The sequence below is a fragment of the Betta splendens genome, chromosome 14 (genome assembly GCF_900634795.4).
Source record: "Betta splendens chromosome 14, fBetSpl5.4, whole genome shotgun sequence".
NCBI lineage: Eukaryota > Metazoa > Chordata > Actinopteri > Anabantiformes > Osphronemidae > Betta > Betta splendens.
In genome coordinates, this window is record NC_040894.2 from 14022574 (window position 1) to 14039507 (window position 16934).

At 38.8% G+C, this 16934-nt stretch overlaps 1 protein-coding gene and 1 long non-coding RNA gene across 5 annotated transcripts; one reads left to right on the top strand and one right to left on the bottom strand.

The window, feature by feature from the left end:
* Positions 1–4327: 4327 nt before the first annotated feature.
* On the bottom strand, positions 4328–5706 carry LOC129602957 (uncharacterized). Its single transcript, XR_008692457.1, has 3 exons — positions 5590–5706; positions 4823–4936; positions 4328–4722 (listed from the first exon to the last, which is right to left on the bottom strand). It is a non-coding gene; the product is annotated as an uncharacterized LOC129602957 (long non-coding RNA).
* Positions 5707–5751: 45 nt separating this feature from the next.
* On the top strand, positions 5752–14777 carry igsf5a (immunoglobulin superfamily, member 5a). Of its 4 annotated transcripts, none has more exons than XM_055502059.1 (9): positions 5752–5865; positions 6264–6346; positions 6889–7203; positions 11615–11905; positions 12444–12563; positions 13045–13069; positions 13176–13234; positions 13327–13391; positions 13530–14777. In XM_055502059.1, the coding sequence occupies exons 2-9, from the start codon at positions 6280–6282 to the stop codon at positions 13632–13634; spliced, it is 1047 nt and encodes a 348-aa protein (XP_055358034.1). In that variant the 5' UTR covers positions 5752–5865; positions 6264–6279; the 3' UTR covers positions 13635–14777. The 4 variants fall into 4 exon arrangements, with proteins under 4 accessions (XP_055358034.1, XP_029030485.1, XP_029030481.1 ...); XM_029174648.3 differs by having other exon boundaries at positions 5821–6021; XM_029174652.3 differs by lacking the exon at positions 6264–6346 and having other exon boundaries at positions 5798–5865.
* The last annotated feature ends 2157 nt before the right edge of the window (positions 14778–16934 follow it).

Genomic DNA, 16934 nt, shown 5'->3' on the forward strand with positions numbered 1-16934 from the left:
GATCCAACCATCCTGCCTGTACCCAGTCACTGGTCCAACCAACCAACCTGCATGTGCTCTGTTGTTGCTTGTTGTTGTTGCTGTGCTTTTCTCTATCCCCTCACCCCAACCGGTCAAGGCAGATGGTCGCCCACATCCAGCCTGGTTCTGCTGGAGGTTTCTCCCCACAGATCCCACATACAGCAAGCTTTTAATTTGACAGCAACAGTGGAGAGGGAGTTTTTCCTCTCCACTGTTGCTGTCAAATTAAAACCTTGCTGTATGTGGGATCTGTGGGGTTTAGTTGTGTAAGGTCTTAAACCTTACCTTTTAAAGTCCTACAGAGAAATGCTTCTTCTGAATATATATAAGACTTGTTCCAGTTGGGTCTCGAACCAGGAATTCCATTAGAGTCATGCTTATTAGCCACTAAGCCAAACTAGCTCCTGCAGTTTCAATTCTAACATATTGTAGTGGCTCACAGCAGTTAGTCCCGCCCTGAACCGCTAAGGCTTATGGGTAAAACAACCGTTCTTGTGTTTGTAGTGTTATAGTTAAAGTTAGGATTCAAAAAATGTTATAACTTGGTGAAATTAATTTAGTATCTTTTTCATTTATGGTTTTAATGTGTTCTTTTTGTTTTTGTTCTTTTTTGTGTGGTACACCGTGAGTGAGGGGATTGTGTGTGGGAGTGAACCTCAACGAGCCATGATTTGTTTGGTGTATGACAATTAAATGAGGCTTGTTTTCTACAAATAGAGCTCACCAAGAGATGCTATTGTTTTGTGTCTCTTTGCCTGCACAGTGTAATCTGAGCAACTGAGACATGAATGATTTCACTTAAAAAAGGAATTAACTGCATAATCAGTTATTTGGCCTTGCTTTTGTGTGTCAAGAAAGACTTTTACAAGTTACAAAGTGTTAACCTGAGCCAAATATGCATAGCTTAATACAAAAAAATGCATTAATAATTTTTAATAATTTTTCTACTGTATAAGCAAAAGAACTGAAGAGCATTCTGTGATTAAAAAACAATTTAAATTGAAGAAAAATAAATTCAAATATATTGTAATTAAACAAAGATTAGTCTCTTATGTCAAAATGAAGAGCCTAATCCAAAAATTGTTCATTATTCATTGCAAGGGTCACTCCCATTAACACCAGGTTCTGTTATGGTACATTACCCACAATGCATTGTGCTATAAATTTGCATATATTGTTGTATGCTGTAATGTTGACTTAATTCATTAAAAACACCCCCTCAACTATTAGAAAGACCAGGTAGTTTAAAAAAGCTTAATGTCTACACCTGCTCTTATTGGGAATCAAGAGTGCAATGAACTCATCATTAATATGCATAGAGCTGCTGTGAGCATTAGGAGTTTGACTTGTAAGTCAAAGTGCTACTTTGACTTACTACTCAATCCCTTATCTGCTGCAGCTGCACGGAATATCATTTCCACCTCTGCTTAACTGGGTTGTTACAGCAAAAGCATAATGGTTATCACAAAATAACTGCACTATATGAATAATCTGAAGCCCAGGGCTTCAGAGTGAAACTGGTGTTAGTTTTATGTTTGAGGAGTGAAAATTGTGGCCACAGACGCAATTTAAAAACGCCAGTCCTCTGCGACTCTCGCCAGAAGTGAGCGAAACATTTCCATTGAAGTCTATGGGAGGATTTCTGGAACTCCCTGCACTCCCTGAGGAAGATACAGCCTATAGTATAGCCCTGAGAGCTTAACCAGGCACATAATTAGAAAGAAGACAAGTATGACTACAACTTAGTTAAAAATGTGGCTGTAGTGACGAGTTAAATAAAAAAGTTCTGTCTTAAAAAAAAATGTGTCCTCACACTCTAGCTGTGACATCACGCACTCTAGCTCACACAATACACACTAATGGTAAAGCTGAAAATTCAGCAAAAACCACCTTGTATTTGAACTGCTATAACTCACAAAGTGTTAAAGATATTAAAAAGCTGAACAATAGATTAATAGTTGAATAGTTGAAGATTGTTTTTTAGTTTAAATGGTGTCTGTAGCTTAAAGTATGCGGAAGTAGTTAAAGCTGAAACTAGACAAATCTGAAGAGGAAAAAAAATTTGAAAAAGTATGAAAGATATGAATGTGAAAAGTAATAGCACCCCTCTTCTTAAAAAGCTGAACATTTTGATAGTTGAATGTTTTCTGTAGCTGAAAGTATGTGGGATTAGTTACAGTAAATGCAGAAAAATGTACGAAATAATTATAAAGATTAGAAAAACAACACAGTGAATGCTGGAGCATCACCAGCATTCACTGTACTGGAAAAAGTAATTTCTAGTTGTTGCAGCTCTCCCACTAATAATGACAGAAGATAACAATAGTGTAAGAGCTGTTGCCAGCTCTCCCACTAATTAGATAACCACATATATTGCTTGAGTGTGTTTTTTTTGAGCACCCACCTGTCCATAGGGGGCCCATTTTGTCTGAGCATCCTACACGGATATCTAGTGGTAAATTTTCAACACCAATCCACAGGGGTCCACTTTGTTTGAGCATCCTAGAGCAATTTGTAGGATGTGTAAAACACCACCCAGACTGTATCAGGGGCCCGTTTCAAGAAGGAGGTTTAACAAACTCTGAGTTAAAACAAAACTCTGAGTTGATCTACTCTGAGTTTGCAAACCTGGAGTTTTCGGTTCCAGAACAGCTGAAAAGAGTTGGTTTAATCAACTCTGAGTTGTCTGACTCAGAGTTAGGCGTGTGCGCCGCGACGATACAAAGCCCTGATCAATGGAGTGAAGATATTACGAGTCACCATGGCAACAGGACAACAAAAGACGTCTGGAAATGGATATGACCGTAGAAAAAGCAACACGGCTCCAGCGGCGAAAGAGAAAGAATTAGCTTGGAAGAAAATAGCTGCTCGAGTCAATGTGTAAGTTTACATTTTAATCATACAGTGTTCAGCGTAACTAATTACTAAATAATTTTAGTATTGTTGTTATATTTCACTCGTAAAATAAGGACTTGAAAGTAATTGTTCACTCATCTAAGCAGTTTCTTCAGCAATTGCATAAATACCGATGGTTGTATGAATTAAAAGTGCAGTGTTATGTCTATGCATTTTTAAAATTCCTGTTGAGGTTGATGTGGGATTTGTAAAGTAATGATAATTAAATAATCCAGTACATTTTATGGAGAGCAATCATTACATTAATCTAATTAGGTTTTTAAAAGTTACCCAAAACACATGTAATATAAGAATTTAATTTAAATTTTTATGTAGGTGCATAGGTATAAAAAGAACGTGGCTAAAAATGGAATGTAAAAACATAATTCAAACAGGTATAAGGCACCATCATATCATGTGTGTAGACTACCTGACTTTACGACATTTGACATATTAAATAACTACGTAGCATGCACAGTATAGCAGTACAGCAGCATTTTCAACATGGCTGTAATGTTTTCACACAGTAAAATCATTTGACTTCTGCTCAGCCAATAGAAAAAAGGCAGAGGCTAGAATAACTGGTGGAGGACCTGCACCTCCACCACTGACGCATGCAGAGGAGAAGGCCCTCAGCATGAACACTGGAAAGCATGGGCTAAGGAATTCCTGGAGGGAGTTCACCAGAACCAGTCACTCCCCAGGATACAAGTGCATGTGTAAAATGTAAGAGGCCTACCAATATATTTGACTTTTTACATAGGCTACTTTTGATATATCAATTTCTTATAGTCTTAGTTGAGTTCTTTGTTGGTCTTAACAGATTCTGATGGTAATATATAAAACCTCTTGTCACAACAGAAACCCAGGATGTTGTGAGTATACTAATAACTAAAGCTTAAATGATGATAAGCAGTATTATAAAGTGTAAAATTAATATAGTTTATACATATAACATGATTTCAGATGTTTGTGTTGCGTAGCCTAAATGATGTAACTTGATCTCCAAGTATAGTGACTTTATTATCTCCCCTCTGCCCCAGAGAGTGGAAGAACAGCAGAAGGAGGTCCGTCACATTCTGCTGCACAGATGCACACAGTCAGTGATGTTCAGTAAACGTCAGAGTTCAATTCTGTGAGAGTAATGAGGAACTATGTCTTGTAACTATAAATCTTCTGTATTTTAAGTTACCGGTTACAGAGTTGTATAAACTTAATCTCAAGGAAATATTATACTTGTACCACAAGATTGAAAAGACAGATCTAGAAATTGAAATTCCCAAACACAAGCTGGAGGTGAGTTTATAGTTAAAGGTGAATTGTATGAATTATTGGAAGAATCATACAATCTAACAATTGGCTTTGTATTTGTAGGAAATGAAGAAAACCAAATAAATTATGATTTGCATTTATTCAGTTTCTTTTATTGGTGGTGGTGATGGCTGATTAAGATATTATGGCATATCACATCTGACTGTCCATCCACTCTGCAGATTACCATGATGGAAGGAGTCTTCGTCATGGTCTTGTATTTGTAGGGCAGGCTGTTGCTCCCCTTTAATAATTGCAATATTGTGGAGAACAACACATGCCACATTAATGTCACAGGCCTCTCAGGTGTTTCCCTGAGGTGACGTAGACACTGAAGACGTGCTTTCAACAGGCCTATGGTCATTTCCTCCCGGGCTCTTGTTCCGCAGGGCCACATTAAAGCACTGCTGGGGGCCTGCTTCAGGTTCTGGGTGAGGGGTCAGTAGTGTGGGCTGGCTTTAACCCCTATCTCCAGCATAAAACCGTCAATCTCTCCTAGAAGAAAGTTCACATTACTTTAGTGCTGCATAGAAATGCTCCTGTGAGTGTGTAGTGCATGCTTTGAAATTAGTGTATAGGACATACATGTACTTACCACAGTGCAGCCTGTTACTTGGGGTTGACTCACGATATACAGTATTCATGAGTCATGACCAGAGTCAGACTTGGCCTCCACGTTTGTGATAATATGTGCAGCATCACATATGATCTTGGTGATGTAAACAATGTAATGTCAGTTACAGTGACCATTAGAAAGAGTAGTTAGTGCACCTGCACATTTATCAGTTTATTTCAGATCACAGCAAGATTTTATTAACTGATCGTCATTTTTCAGATTAGCCTCACTGAAACAAATTAATTACCGCATACCTGCAATCCTGTGAAACTCCCCTTTCATGGTTTTAAGGAGTTTGTGTCAAGGAAAGCGCTTGAGATCGAACTATTCTACAAACAGTGGCTTCACTAATGTGCTCAGCATCTCCAATGTTATAAAGAAAACTACCGTTTGCAAAACAAAAACGTAACGCAACACAAAGAATCTGCTCGGATGTAGGAGCACGGCCACGATGGGTGATGTGTTTGACGTATGGGTGGATAAGATTATTGACATATGTATGGAGTCTAGAGAAAAACGGTACAGCTCAAATAAATATGCACGGCGATATGACAGAAAATTAACTCGTGGTGTCAAAATCCTCTCGCGGCGTAAATTCAATACCGTGTGAACTAACACAGCGTCCTCATCTACAGGATCTACAGGAAATCTAAAACTAATATTAACTGACAAGCAACTTTAGGGATGTGATAAAAGTGATAAAAACAGTATTTCAACAATGGCGTTAAAGAATAAGCTTTACTCACAAACGTAGCACCACAGAATCAACCTCGGGATAAGACACAAATATCTTGCCTGGCTTTCCTGCCTGCAGGTGAAAACTCCTGCCTTACACCCACAGCCCAGCGGCCAGCAAGGGTTTTATTGAGCAGATAAGCACCAGGCTTTGGTGGCCAGGCCTGAACCTTGCCCCCTCTTAGGGCGTCACAACCGCAGGTAGAGGTAGAGTCCTGCTGCTCACCTGCTGTTTAGAAAAAGAAGCTACGATTCGAGTCACACAGCACAGCAGGAGTGAATACGCAGTAAGTTCATTTACCTGACAGAGCTGTAATTTTGAGTTACAGCATGAATCTTTGCTACAAGTGGTTGAAAGTAACATTAGCATAGAAAAGAAACAAACAAACTATAAAGCTGTTTCACAATGGACGACGTTGGCTATTTATTGTGAAGAGATAACAGTAAGTCATACAATGTATTACAGTATTAGTGTATATTATATGATACATATTCTTTCATTTTTAGTTTTGTGATTCGCTTTGAATTACATGCATTTTGTTTAAAGGAACAATATAAACTATTTACTTTATATTGTTTATTTAATTTACTTTAATTTATTTGTGTCTCTAATGTCCCACATCAAATGTAATTGTTAAACAATTTAGGAGTCTGGGAATTTACAGCCGTCTGTTTCATATTTCAGAAAAAAACGCAAAAGCATGACTGGTCCCTCTAAAGTGTGGCCTCACCTCTTCTGGATCTATTTATTAGTAGGTCCAACTGGAGGTTGGCATTTGTTTTGTAATAACTGGATGATAAATTGCTGAACTTGGTTATACTGCATTTACTCCTAGTGTGAATGAAAATAAAATTCCAAATGCCACTTCTGAAAAATGACCTGAACAAGTGAAGTTTTGTCTGTCAATGCTACACATTTACAACATTCTAAAATCCAGTATTATTTCAACATAAAGTTCGGACTACATGATGAAATGAGAGCTTCATCCTTTGTGTGCCTATCATTACGTCAGATACTCGGCATCCGGTATTAATCAATACTCTCTGTGCTGACTTAAAGAAAAAAGTGCCTTGTATAATCAGATATTTTCATCTAATTGTAAACAGTTAAGGTCAAGCTAGACGCTGGTGATTGCATCTGAATGCAGTTACTATAGACATCAGCAAAGTTAAACAACTTCCCTTGGTGCAGTGGTTGGCATATTCAGAATTTCATAATCTAAATAATGTTATAATATGTCTAATAAGTTATTTGCTGTGAAAATGTACAAATCCCATCCCTAATTTTATAATTATTTTTGTATGTTCAGTGCTGTTGCAGCAGATCCAGCTGGAGCCTCTGGATGCCACAGTGCACCGAGGCTCAGATGTGCAGTTCAAAGCAACTGTGGTGGGACTATGGGAGGTCATGACCTGGCATGTCAGAGGCCTCTTGGTTCTCACCATCCTCCCAAACACTAATATCAGCTCATCTCCAGGAAGGTTCTCTGCCACATTCTGCTCCAGTGGTGACACCGGCTGTGTTGACTTCATCATCCATAATGTGACACAAAAGGAGTCAGGGCCAGTCATTTGTACTGTGCAGGGAGAGCAAGGATCCAAGACAGCACAGCTGAACATCCAAGGTAAGGCCGCAAACCTAGATCTAGCTGTTCCAGTATATGCAGAGGTCCTGTTTGGGATCCCAACGATGCCAGGGTCCCTGAGGGATGAAATACTTCCCAGTCCTCTAACTCCTGGACAAAGTACAGTAAGTCACTGATTCAACGCAAACCAGTAGGTTTAATGATAAGGAAACCTACTCAGATAATATGGAGGGGGAAGGTAGCCATGTTATTCTCTTGTTGCGAGTCAGCTTCCGTGCTGCCGGAGGGCAGTCTGGCTCACTTTGTATTAATGCCCTCTTGGCTGATTCTTGGCATTTTCATTTCTTGTAGTGTCATGTCCTGTTATTAGTTTGATTAGTGTCACCTGTTTAGTGAGTATTTAAGTTTCTAGTTTGAGTTCAGTCTTTGTCGGTTAGTTATTGGTGTTACATGTATGTTGATGTTAGCAGTCACTTCTGTCTTGTGGTTCAGTCCTGTCCTGTCCCCGGTCAAGGTTTGTCTAGTCTCTGTGTTGTCCTTGTGTTTGGTGCATGTTTTAGTGTGGAGTGATTACTTAGTTCTCCTGCACGGCAGGGATTTTCAGTTGGCTCGAGTCTGGGTTGTCCTGTGCGTGTAACATCTCTGTAATGTAATTACATCACACACCAATAACATGGCTTATATTACACAACATTGTCCATGTCAAATGAAATAGTGAATGTTTGGCATGGGAAGAACATTGGAAAGTTTTTTTATGGTGTTTGGCAGGTAGATTTTGGCACATGTCTTTTGTTGGTGTTGTTATGTTTTAGTCCCCAGGACGCTGTGCTATCGCTATATGTGAATGTACATCTATTACCCTAAGATGTTTTTTTTGGAAAGTCGGGTTAAAGTTTCTAAAGAGCTACTATTACAAATGATACTGTAAATTAGAAACTGCTACCTTTTCACATCTTTCAATCATGGGTAAGGAAGGTGTAGTACCTGTGATATACTGTGGAGGGCAGCATTTATCTGTCTCTCTGCCATCTGCCATATGTAATGACAATATGAGCAATATATACAGTGACTAGGTTCGATACATAGATAAAAAACAGGACTAAATAGATCCCCGTGAGGGGGAAAAAGTATACACACAATGTTTACATGTGCAACAACAACAACAACAACAACAACAACAACAACAACAACAACAGTGGCCGTTTTTAAAGATTCTCCAGTTAACAAAATGCTATGGTGTCATAAAGGCTCATGACACTCTGTTGTGTGCTGCTTCTGAACCAGCTCACCTCTGTCTTTGATCACCAGTAGTTTTGGCACTTTCCTCTGGGTTACGCTGTAGACAGAGTGGGAGCATCCAGATGCAGACCAGGGGCCCGTTTCAAGAAGGAGGTTTTGTTGAAACTGTGAGTTTGTTAACCCCAAAATGAGGAAAACAGAGTTTTCAGTTTCAGAAAGGGAGATAACTTAAACCCATAAAGCAGGGTAAGTTAAACCCGTTTCAAGAAGTGAGGTAATCGAAACTGAACCTAACCTGGTTGGGAGCAGGTTTTGTTCGGGAAACCCAGAGTTTTCTTTGGTCCCCACCTCTTTTAAAGTGAACAGTGTTTAAATAGGCTGACCTCGTTTAATCTTCCAGTATATTTATAGATTTCATCTGTTTCCTTTCGCGCAGAGACTGGCGCGGAGAGAGGCTGTATTAATTTGCAGGGCATTGAATTTACGCTGCAAGAAGATTTTGACACCACAAGTTTCTGTCATATCTGCATGCATATTTATTTGAACGGTACTGTTTTCTCGAGACTCCATAAAATATATCAATAATCTTATCCACCCCTACACCAGACACATCACCCATCGTGGCCGTGCTCTTGCATCCGAGCAGATCCTTTGTGTTGCGTTAGGTTTTTTTTGCAAACATTAGTGAAGCCACTGTTTGTAGAATAGTTCGACTTCAAGCGCTCTCCTTGCCACAAACTTCTCAAAGCCACTAAAGAGGAGTTTCACAGGATTGCAGGTATGTAGTATTTAATTAGTTTAAGTAAGGCTAATCTGAAAAATGATGATAAGTTAATAACATCTTGCTGTGACCCCTGGAAATAAACTAATAAATGTGCAGGTACACTGACCACTCTTTGTAATGGTCAAAGACTACATCACCATACTGTAACTGACGTATCATTGTTTACGACACGAAGATCATATGTGATGCTGCACATATTATCACAAACGTGGAGGCCAAGTGGCCCCAGCTCTGGTCATGACTCATGAATATATCGTGAGTCAACCCTAAGTAACAGGCTGAACTGTGGTAAGTACATGTGTGTCCTATACACTTATTTCAATGCATGTACTCACACTCACAGGAGCACCTCTATGCAGCACTTACCCAGAACCTGAAACGGAGGCCCCCAGCAGCGCTTTAATGTGGCACACTGCAGAACAAGAGCCCGGGTGGAAATGACCATAGGCCTGTTGAAAGCACGTCTTCAGTGCCCATGTCACCTCAGGGTAACACCTGAGAGGCCTGTGACAATATTGTGACATGTGTTGTTTTCCACAATATCGCAATTATTAGAGTTGAGCTCTAGAGATCTGATATGCTGTAATGTCTTAATCAACCATCACCACCACCACAGAAACAGAATAAAAACAAATCATAATTTATTTGGTTTTCTATATTTTCTACAAATACAAAGGCAATTGTTAGATTTTATGATTCTTCCAATAATTCATACAATTCACCTTTAACTTACACTCACCTCCAATTCAGAATTTTAATTTCTAGATTATGTTTTCAATCTCGCGGTCCAATTATAACATTTCCTTGTTATTTTTTTTTATTTTCTTGATAAGATGTAGTTTAGACAACTCCTTAACCGGTGACTGGACATACAGAAGATTTAGAGTTACATGACATAGTTCCTCATTACTCTTACAGAATTGAACTCTGACGTTTACTGAACATCACTGAACTGTGTGCATCTGTGCAGCAGAATGTGACGGACCCTCCTCCTGCTGTTCTTCCACACTCTGGGGCAGAGGGGAGATATTAATGTCACTATACTTGGAGATCAAGTTACATCATTTAGGCTACGCAACACAAACATTTGAAATCATGTTATATGTATAAACTATATTAATTTTACACTTTATAATACTGCTTATCATAATTTAAGCTTTATTTATATATTATATATATATACACGTATATATATAGATATGATAGATATATATATAGATATATATATATATATATATATATATAGATATATATAATATATATATATATATATATATATATATATATATATATATATATATATATATATATATACTTACAACATCCTGGGCTTCTGTTGTGACAAGAGGATCCAAGAGGCTGATATTACTATCGGAATCTGTTAAGACCAACAAAGAATCCAACCCAAACTCTAAGAAATGGATATATCAAAAGTAGCCTATGTAAAAAATCAAAGATATGGGTAGGCCTCTTACATTTTACAAATGCACTTGTATCCTGGGGAGTGACTGGTTCTGATGAACTCCCTCCAGGAATTCCTTCAGCCCCTGCTTTCCAGTGTTCATGCCATCTCCTCTGCATGCATCAGTGGTGGAGGTGCAGGTCCTACACCAGTTGTTCTAGCCTATGCTTTCTTTCTGATGGCTATGTAGAAGTCCAATGATTTAACTGTGTGAAAACATTACAGCCATGTTGAAAATGCTGCTGCACTGCTATACTCCGCATGCTATAAAATGATTTAATATGTCTATGTTGTAAAGTCATGTAGTCTACATCCATGATATGATGGTGCCTTACCTGTTTAAATTAAATTATGTTTTTATATTTCATTTTTAGCCACGTTCTTTTGCCTGCAGGATTGCAACTACATAAAAATAGAAATTTAATGAGTTTTGGGTAACTTTTAGAAACTTAATTAGATTTATGTAATAATTGCTCTCCATAAAACATTGGATTATTGAATTATCATTACTTTACAAATCCCACATCAACCAGAACAGGAATTTTAAAAATGGATAGACATAACACTGCACTTTTAATCCACACAAACATTGGTATTTTATGCAATTACTGAAGTAACTCCTTACTGACTTTACAAGTCCTTACTTTACAAGTGAAATATAATATTATTTAGTAATTAGTTACACTGAACACGGTATGATTAAAATGTAAACTTACGCATTGACTCTAGCAGCTATTTTAGCTAATCGTATCATCGTGATGCACGCACTTAACTCTGAGTCAGTCAACTCGGAGTTGCTTAAACCAACTCTTCAGTTGTTCTGAAACCAAAAACCCCAGGTTTTCAAGCTCAGTGTAAGTCAACTCAGAGTTCAGGTTTAAACTCAGAGTTTGTTAAACCTCCTTCTTGAAATGGGCCCCAGGCCCTTCCATTTAAACTTATGTGTTCTTGTGTCTGTCTCTCAGAGAGTGGCACCGTCACCATCGTTGGAGGGAACATAACCGCGGTACAGGATCAACATATGACGTTCCAGTGTATTACAGCTGCTTGGTTCCCTGAACCCACAATCACCTGGGCCACAAATGGCCGGTTGGTAGACAGCAGCCTGTACAACACCACCAGCACGGAGGCGGGAGATGCCTATAACTCCACCAGTGTCCTCCAGTTCCAGGCGCTCAGTGACACCGTGGTGGAGTGTTTGGCAACTGTTCAGACTCTGACAGAACCCCGGTCTAGCTTGATCCACTTGGTAGTAGGTAAGAATATCTATACAAACATTTGACTCCTATTATTCAGTACAGTGTCTGCTCCTGGAAGATTAAAGTAGATGTTCATATTGCACTATATTATTAGAGTAAGAATTAATGCTATGCCACTTTAGACACAGTCTGAATAGAGAACTGCTCCTTCCAACATAGACAGTAAATGTAGAAATTTTAACTAACAATTAATTATTAGTATAATTTTGTAAAATGTAGGAAAACTACTTGCCTGAGATGATTTCTGACACATCCATCAATTTCTAAACATGCTGTGAACATATGACCTATAGAATATAAGTGGAGAACAATCAGGGAGTCACATTTAATTGAATGGAAAACCCATTCAATGTATGATTCATAGCAATTACAACAGTTATTACTGTCAGCAGCAACCCTGAGTGTCAGCTTTCAGTCTGTCACCACAGGTTTGTAGCAGGTCCTACAGCATGGCTTCAGGTGAACGAGATGTTTTACTGTGTTGTTGTGTATCTGAACAAAACCAAGTCTAATTCTGCTCTGCTTCCTGCACCAGTTCCGAAACCCCCCGACTGGACTGTTCTCAAAGCCGTGGTTGTGTCTTTCGGGGGCATCGCTTTGCTGGTTCTGCTCATTGCTGGGATCACATTCTGCTACAAGCGCAGGAAAGAAAAAAGTAAATCCATCACTACATCTGTTCGCACAGGACTCACACCAATTACTGTACATCAGAAAACACAGTCGCGGCCATTGTCTGAAAGCCCTATTAAATATTAATGACAATGAGTCTGCTGGAAAGAGATGGTTATTGTCACAATCCGGGGTTTTCATGTCTGCATTTCCTGGTTTATTTTGTTGTATTTCCGGTTTCTGTTCCACCATGCAGTTGTCCCACTTTACTTCCGGTCACATGATCTGCTATGTTGTTTACAATCAGTCATCAGTCCTGTATTTAAGCCCCAGCACTTACCGTAGTTCTCTGCCAAATCGTGAGTATTGTTACCTGTTCCAGCATTACCTTGTCCAGCTTGCTTGTTGCCGTTTTCTGTGTGGAGATTGAGATTAATTTATAATTAAGCTGCATTATTTATCAAATAGTATGTTTATTATATAACAATGTTAATGTTTTGCTTCTTTATGAACTTATTCTTTTCTAGAACCTAACTATCAACAAGAAATGAGGTGAGAAGCCACCAAAATGATAAAGATTTAGTAGAATCTCCATTTCAATGCTGAATTTGTTTAAATGCTTCAACAAACTGTGGTTCTATTTTTTCTACTTATGTAGCAGGAGAGTGAAGACACAGGGCCAGGTGAACACAGTTTATGTGTCAGACAATCATAAAAGTAAGACCAGTCATCTTTAACTAGTTGGTCTGTTACCTCTTAATACTATGCTAGTAGTTGGAGGTAAATTGGTGTCTCTCGTCTGCCGACAGGTGCTGCTCTGGGTGCACTCAACAGCAGCGGATTTTGTCAGGCAAAAGGGACCAGTGTAGTGGAGGTAGGAAAATGTACAGGCAGTGGGGGACGTAGACACAGATGAGTTTGTTTTTCTAAAATGAGTCATGGGAAGTAACATCTACTTTTATATTTACACATCATGATTAATGGTTGGTTCATTTGTTTTGCCTTCTTCTAGATGCCTCATGTGAAAAATGATCAGGCAGAAGGGTGCTCCAACCGCAGCTCCCCCTCTGTGGATCTATCAGGCTTCAGAAAACACAGACATGCCACCATTGTGTGAGAAGACAAATGTGTATATGAGGCTTAAAACAATCTCGCTCAGGCATTTTGGATCCTAGCAAAAAAATAAGACCCGGGAAAAAAAGACTGAATCTGCCCCGAACAATGCACTGACAAAATACAGTATGCAGCTGAAACATGGCATTAGGCCAAAATAATTTCTCTTACAAAACAATTCAATGCGTTAATAAAGGCTGGCTGTAATTGAAGTAGCAGTGCAATGACACGTTAAATGAGAACAGTTATCGCCTAATGACAAACAACTGCAGCAGCATTTGCAGCAGGACTAGCTCACACTCCTGAGCTTGTGAAAGGACTGAGGCTGCATTCTTACGTCTTTTACACATGCTGTTATAATAATGCAATATTTGTGTTTTTTATACTTTTTAGTATAAGTTTGATTTTTTTGAATTATTTGAGTGAGCAGGGTTGGCTCTGCCTTTAATCTGTAAAAGTGAAATTTTGTAAACAAAGTTGCCATAAACAGAAGTGATTTCTCCACAGAAATCAATTCATGTATTTTAAAATTTTTTGATGATCAGAATGTGGGAATTACAATGTCAGACCACATACATTGTTAAAGCCAGTCAGTAAATTTTGCGCCATGGTTTCCTGGAAAGGGTCTTGTCTTGGAAAGGTCTCATTACTGACTGTCCATTTAGTTGAATTCACACAGGGACATGGGAATATAATCAAAGAACACCAATAGGCATGACGATTCTATCTATATGCAGTTTGCTGAATATGAGGAGCATGTGTCTTCCACTGACTGTAATCTGTGATTCTACAATTAGCAAGACATCGAGTGACTCAAAATTAATCATAACAGTAGAAACAAATATCACAGGTTAGTTAAAACATCTCCACAATATTATTTTAATATATTAGCACACAAAAAACTACTTGGCTATAAAATACACTTTGCACTGTTGCATGCAAGAGGTGTGAGGAAATGACTCATCCAGGTGTCTGTCTAGACACACAAGGAAAGTGATGCTCAAGAGTGATGCTGTGTCAGCCTCTGTCAGTGTGGGGGTTAGGCTCTAATGTGAGGGACCCTCCATTACTGGGAAACCCAATGCTGAATCAGATTACCTGCTCTGTCTATGTTTCCATTCTGGAGAGCATCAGCGCCCCCCCCCCCCCCCCCCCCCCCCTGCATAACTTCATATAACGTGGAATAAATGACTTGCGTATGAAAGACGATCCTTTTGAAGCATATCATTAGATCTGTTGTTAGATGACATGGTTCAGGTTTTCTGTGTGGAGACACTTCATGTCAATTAGAGCCGGGTAACTAGAATATGTTTTGTGTGAAGAAGTGCTACTCTCCTGGGTGTCCTACATTGAGTTCATTATGTAAGCAGCAGTTTTACAGTGCCCAATGTAATATTAAGAGCTGTGTTGATAATTACTGTTACATCTAAACAAGTTGATTGGCTGAAGATGCTATGGAGATGCATTTTATTTTTGGTCTCTCAAGGATGTGTAACTTACTCCATTTTAATACAGAGTGATGTCTTTCAAAGAGTCCTCAGATTAATACTTTTTAAAATAGAGGGGAGTAACTTTTAAGATATATAAGCCTAAAAAACAGAGACAGAATAAAACTGGATGGATAAACCAGGATGAGGGAAAAATAAAGATGTAAACATAAATAACTGTCACGTATTTAATAGTGGATAATACTGAAACTGAGCATGCACAGATGAGCACTCACTTTGTCAGCTCATCAATAGGGTACGATGGAGATCTGATAGTCCCTGTTAAAGCCAATATGCTTGTCTCTTCCTTGGCTATAAGCAGTCTCATTCCATCACTCTTCTAGTTCACAACGTGAAAAAGTCCATTTGTCTCTGATATCAATATCAATGTCACTGTTAAAATGTGGCACAACAATCAGTGAGTCACCTGGTCGGAATCCTGACTCATTGCATCATCTTGGTATAATCTATGCTTTTATTGTAGCTTTTTGATAAAACTTAAGTTTTCTTAACTTACTGTACGCCAAATGAGATTGCCTTTAATTCATTAGAAATAAGTAGACTGGTGTTAATGTTTTTTTGCACCATTGATGAAATACTACAGGAAAGCATGTTAGGATTACATACAGTACACTACATTACCTCACTTTACTGTACTGTACCTAACAGGCAGCTGCCCATAGGTATAGAATGGTGTGAAAAAGTCTTTCCCCCCTTACTGATTTCTTACTGATTTCTATTTAATTTATTTATTCTATTTAAGTCCTATGTAAGTGATTTCTTGATTGCAAACAGGTATGGCAGTAATCAGACCTGGGTGCAGTTAGAGAAAATGATTTGTCAGGTGTGACAAATCAGAGTTAAGTTATATTTTAACAGGGGGGCAAACACTTTTCACACAAGGCAATGTGGTACCATTAGTAATAAAAACTTCAATTAACTGCGTGATGTGTTTACTTGTGTTATCTTTGACTAATAATTAAATCAGTTTGATGATCAGACACATGTGAAAAGTGTGACAAACATGCAAAAAAGACAGAAATCAGTAAGGGGGCAAACATACATGAGGATTTGTTGTGTTTTGTTTGATGCTAGCTGATGAATAAAGGCCAACATTCACTCTAGTTTCGCCTCCAGCAGCTCCTGTGCAAAATGTATCATTTTCCCCCATGCAAGATGGCGGACAAGTGGATTTAGACAGACTCAGAGACAGAAATAGAGAGATCCAAGGGATAAGGGCAAGAAAGAAACTTTAAAGGGGTCATATCATGCAAAATCCACTTTTTAGACATTTTGGAGTTCCTATGACTCTATGGGTCACATTTACACACACTGAGCATGGTAGAAGTGCATTTCCTCCTTTTTTCACATTTTAAAAATGTGAATTTTCTCATCCAATGGAGACAGACCTTGTCCTACTCTGAAGCTGTCCCCCCGTTGTCGTCACAGATGTAGGAGGTCCTCCCTGCAAATCCTAAACCACCACCCCCTCAATGATACCGAACCAAAACTGGACTTCCGCCACCCCCCTCTCACTCACCGTGAACAGACGAGCATGGCAGCGCCCAAGTCCTCCCATAGAAATAGTTACTTGGGTGGGTACTTAGTACTTGGGTGTTTTAACCAACACCAAAGTCTATTCACTTTACCAAGGGATCAACAAGTGAGGAATTTGTGGGTCACTTTTATTTTAAATGGACCAGTGCCCGAAACACTGCCTCAACATTTATACATATGTGCATTTCAAACAAAGGTGCAAACAATGCTGGATTTGTTTCACGGCTCCTGTTGGAAAAAATGATCAATTCCTACAGTCC

Excerpts from the sequence above, each read along its gene's own strand:
- igsf5a (XM_055502059.1), top strand. The coding sequence starts at position 6,280 with ATGACTGGTCCCTCTAAAGTGTGGCCTCACCTCTTCTGGATCTATTTA. Across the intron at positions 6,347-6,888 it reads ATTAGTAGGTCCAACTGGAG|TGCTGTTGCAGCAGATCCAG; the intron begins GTTGGCATTTGT and ends TTGTATGTTCAG. Across the intron at positions 11,906-12,443 it reads CTTGATCCACTTGGTAGTAG|TTCCGAAACCCCCCGACTGG; the intron begins GTAAGAATATCT and ends TTCCTGCACCAG.